General features: G+C 58.3%; 1 protein-coding gene across 1 annotated transcript in view; it reads right to left on the bottom strand.

The window, feature by feature from the left end:
- The window catches only part of CACNB3 (calcium channel, voltage-dependent, beta 3 subunit), a 12,328-nt gene extending 9,543 nt beyond the window's left edge, over positions 1–2,785 (bottom strand). The window contains exon 1 of the mRNA XM_008570683.1: positions 2,686–2,785. Coding sequence (XP_008568905.1) covers positions 2,686–2,727 — 42 coding nt within the window. The 5' untranslated portion in view covers positions 2,728–2,785. The remainder of the gene's footprint in view (positions 1–2,685) is intronic.
- Between the last annotated feature and the right edge of the window lie 2,029 nt (positions 2,786–4,814).

Below are 4,814 nucleotides of genomic sequence, written 5' to 3' on the forward strand. Positions count from 1 at the left end.
GGCGGGGAGGGGGCGCGGGGACCGGGAGGGAGACGCGAGCCGAGCGGCGGAGAGGCGCAGGTGACGGAGGCAGGAGAGACAGAAAGGAGGGAGAGAAGCGGAGGGAGGAAGGAGGAAGACGGGAAATGGGGGGGCGGGGGACGACGGGCGTCAGACGGGGGAGGGGTCCCAGGTGAGAGAGCGGTATGTCTGGGCTCTTGTGGCCCGGGAGCCTCCAAAAGCAAACCCCGCAGAGGTACTGGGGAGGAATGGGTTTGGCGACCTCAGGCCGATGCCATGAAAGCAGCCCCTGCCCCAACAGGTGCTTGGCCCCTCAGTGCTGGGACGCTGCAGCAAAGCGAGGTGTTGCTCAACCCTTGAGAAGGGGGAAAGTTTCGGTGGGTTGGGTAGGACTCCCCACACCTGTTGAGCGGGCAGATTTCTTCCCAAGTCCGGCCAGGAAAGGGGTTCCCCTCCTCACTTCCCTGCCAAGGATTGTGCCAGACATTGCCAAGGCATCCGTGGGAAGTGGGGGTAGGAAGGAGCTGTTTCAGGTGAGCCTAAAGGGAAGGGGAAGGAAACCAGAGGGTGGAGGTAGAGGGACAGTTGTGTGTGGGGCAGAAGGTGGGATCCTGGCCACACTGGGACTGGGAGGAGGAAAAGGCAACTAGTGTAAGGCCACATTCCCTCCGTAGCAAAAGGCTGGGGCAGCCACGAGGTGGACAGTATCCTGACCCACTCTGCAGCAGTCGGTCTCCTTCAAAGAAGCACCAAGATTTGAGATGAGACCGAGCAGCAGCCCTTATCTTGAGGAAACTTCCCCAAAGATCCACCCATTGAGCTCCCTCCATTTTTCATCTCCTGAGCAAAATTATGACTCTAAATTTTGACCACGTACCTGGGCACCCAAAGAGGAGGATGTGAGATAGACTGGGGTTATACTTGAAGGCCTCCTAGTTTCTATGCTCCTGTCCCTGAGCTCAGTCCTTTTCCATTCCCAGTTTCTCACACCCAGGAGGGTGAGTTCCGAATCCCCTTACCTTCCTGAGCTAGAAGGGAATCAGAAAACCAAAACTCTGACAGGGTTTGATGAGATCTGTGGTAGAAGGCAGGCACTGTGCATGGGAGAGAGAGGAAGACCACCCAAACCAACTGCTTCCCACCTATGTCACTTGTTTGTATTCCCTTGGCAAGAAAAAGAGAGAAGGGGCCTCATCTTAAGACCATCTTTAGTCTTTCTACCCCTAGGGTAGGTCCAGTGAAGCCTTGCTCAGCATCTTCCTCCTACTGCACGTGGCAAACAATTCTGTTGGAGCCCCTATGGCTGAGGGGACCAATCACTATTGGGGGAAGCAGTCAGCTTTCATAGTTCCTTTCCTGAGTCCAGTGCCACAATTGATTATTTATTGGATTCTTCTGTATTAGAAGTTTCCAGACACTGTCTTCTCACTTTTGTGCTCTCTCCCAGTTCCTCAGTATTCCTTGTATCCTCTTTTTTTAAAATTCTGTCACTTCAATTCCTTCTGTCCTTCCAGAGGGCCAGAGAGGTGTGAAAGAGTAAGATCCTCAAGGTGCTCTCTGGGAGGTGGTTCTAATGAAAAAAGCAGCGCTGAGGCAGCTGCTTTTCTCCCCGTTCCTGAATCTACTCTTCTGGCCTCTCCTTTTGGGAGTCCCCCTATCTCCAGGGAGTCCTGTGGACTGTAGGTAGCAATGGCTCTGCCACCAGCAGCGCTCCTTCCTCATACACCTTGTCGTCTTCATCCCTATCTGGGACAATGGTGTCTAAGCCTACTCCTGAGGCATGAATTGCCATGCCAACCATTCTCAGGAGAGGGGTTCCAAGTTCCTCATACCTGGCCCATCCCCTGGGTCTTGCAGGAGCTTCCAGAGCCTCCCTTCCTCCTCCCCATATCTCTGGGTTACTACCCAATGCCCCTTTCATTTCTCACCTCACCCACACCTGCCTACTCCAGGTCTCGTGCCAACCTAGTGACTTCCTGTCCTGTAACAAGCCTGTCAGTATCCATGTGTCCCCTATCCTCTTTTCTATAGTTGTGCCTAAGAGGAGAGAGCTGAGGACAAGAAAGGATTCTGGGAGAGGACTCCCTGCTAATTCTTTCTAGGAGATAGTTGTTAGACTGGCAGCTGGCAAGTACCCAAGTCATGAAAGCAGGACATAGGAGGAAAAGCCTGAATAACAGGTTTGGGAGTTGGACTTATTGGGAGCTTCCAGAATACATTATAGCTTCTCCTCTAAGTGCATCAGAAAGCTGGGCAGATCCTAATCCGTAAGCCTTGAATGGGGAAACTGAGGCAGGAGCTAGGACTTCTGGGGAGACTTAAAGACTCCTCCTCCCTAGCAGTCTTTAAGATCTGGATCGGGCTGAAGCCCGTAGCATCCCAGCTGCTAGGCTATCTCCAGGGAACTCAGGGAGGGGCACCAGGCAGAGCCCTCCTTTGAATCTAGCCTCTTTTCTGGCTTCCCAGTCAGTCCTCTCCTCCCATCCCAGTCCCAATACTTGGAAGCTGCCACCTCTGGCTGCTTCGCCCCATCCCCCGCCACCGGGTGCCTCTTCCACCCTTTGACTACCTCCTCTGGTTTCCCTCTCTTCGCATCGCTGCAGTCTCCCCCAAACCCGGGCCCTCTTCCCAGCCTGGAGTGGGGCTGTCCTCCCTCCCGCTAGGGAGAGGGCCCCCTACGGTTACCTCGTTCAGCAGGAAGGTTGCACTGGAGTCAGAAAAAGACATAGAACGGGCTAGCGGCCTCTCCCCCTCCCCCGGGCCAGGGGCTCCGAGGCGGGAGCAGGACCCGGCGCCGCTCTGCACACTGGCTCGCTCCTGCACGCCTGGCCTCGCCCCACGCCCGTCCGACTCCGCCGCCTGCTGCCTTCCCTCTCCTGTTTCCCTCCCCCTTTCCTCCTCCCTCCCTCCTTCTCCCTTCCTTTCTCGCCGTCCCTGTCAGCCTCTCTCGCTCTCCCTTTGCCTTTCAGCCCAGCCTCTCTCCACTTCCTTTTCTGCTCGCTACAATCCCTGTTCTGTTTATCGCGGTGCCTCCCACTGTCCTTCCATCCCCATCCCTCGCCCTCTCCCTCCTCTTCCCTCCGCTGCTTCCCCAACCCCCTCCCCCGAAAGTGTAGGGACTTAGGAGCTCCCAAGCCGCAGGCAGAAGGGTGGGAACAGCTCGAAGTCTGCCCCACACCTGAGCTTCGGGCGGAAGGCTCTGCTCCCTCCCGGCCTCTGCCCGTGCGCCGCGCGCCCATCCTCCAGCGCCCACAGAGCAAGGCGCCGGGCTCCCGGCGGCGGCTTCGACCCCCCACCTCGGCGGAGGAAAGCACCGAAAAGGAAGAACGCTCGTGTTCGGCTCCCTTGCCCAAGCGTCAAGGCGCCCCCTCTGGGTTCCCGGGAAGCCAACCAAGTCCATCCACCCCTCCCAGGCCCAGACCCTGTGGCTGCAGCGGGATCCATTTGGAGACAGCCCAGCCAGGATGCGCCCCGCGCCCGGGAAGTCTCTATTGTCACCCCTCTCTCCCGGGTACTGGCGCCGCGGGTCTCGGCCCCGCGAAGGCGAAGGGCTAGGCGAAGCGAGGCGGCTCCTTCCCGACCGGCTGCAGCGCCCCCTGGGCTCTCTGGCCGGGTGACCGCACACGCCCTCCAGGTGGCGGCAACCGCCGAGGGTCCGGTCTCTTGGCCGCCGGGGTCCTGCCCTGCCAGCAGGAGGCGCTGCCCTAGCTGGAGCAGAGGGGGCACAACCCGAATCCAGTCCCCGCCCAAGTCTAGGACGAACCCCTCTACCTCTCCCATTTCCAGGAACTGCGGTTCCACCTCCAGACCCCAAGTAGGGGACCTCAGGCTACATTCTATCTCCACCTCCGTGGGACTCTTGAGAAACCCACGCCCCTCCCGGACCTTGGACCGTTCCTACCTCCATCCTGATCTCCCCCGGGCACCCCCGCTAAGCGGGGCAGTGTCCCGGCCAGGACTGGGCAGCAGGGAGTACAGAGTCGCGGGACTGCTCCTCGGGTCAGTACCCCCTCCCGCCCCCTTCAGCGGGCACGTCAAACAGGACAAGCCCAAGTTCTGGCGGGGGAAGGGGGGAGCGGGGGTGTAGTCCCAGTCGGCTCTCTCCCTGCACCCTTCTGAGAGGACCAGCCTCTCATTGGTCCCTCCACACGCCCCAACACCCCCAGGCGGGACCCTTCTCTATACCAAAGACCGCGGCTGGGGGCGGGGAGCAACGGACCCCCTCATGGAGACAGACACACTCTGAGACTGAATGACCCCGGTCCCCACTTTCCCCTCCGCACCAATTAGAACTCTCCCTTCTCAGATTCAGGGCGTTCTACTGTCCTTCCCGGCCTTTCCTTTCACCCACTTCCCCTGGGGGTTCCTGGGACCCCTTCCCTCAATTCTCCCATCCCTTGGGGATCTCGGGAGACTATGTCTTCGCACAGGTGACTCTCCACTTGCCCCCATTCCAGAGGGAGCGAAGTTGGGGGAGAATCGATTCTCCTCTCTCTACCACAGCTCCTCTTAGGCTGGATTTAACCTGCAAAGTGCTTTGGGACGGCACCTCCTCCCCTCCCTCTGTGGTCTAGTCCAATGGATCCAGGGATCCCCTACCACCCACTCACCCTCAAGTTACTCAGCTTCACCCATTCAGAAGAGATAAAGAGGTTGTATGCACGTCTTAAAAATGTGTAGAGGTTTTTATGGTTTTTTGTTTTGTTTTGTTTTTGTTTTTTTGGCTCTACTAGAAGGAGCAAAAGCTTTGCCTTTCATTTGGAAATAAGACCTGGAGGGAGAGAGGTCCCCCCCCCCCCCCCCCCCCCCCCAAA

This window comes from Galeopterus variegatus, unplaced genomic scaffold (assembly GCF_000696425.1).
Source record: "Galeopterus variegatus unplaced genomic scaffold, G_variegatus-3.0.2 Scaffold622, whole genome shotgun sequence".
Taxonomy (NCBI): domain Eukaryota; kingdom Metazoa; phylum Chordata; class Mammalia; order Dermoptera; family Cynocephalidae; genus Galeopterus; species Galeopterus variegatus.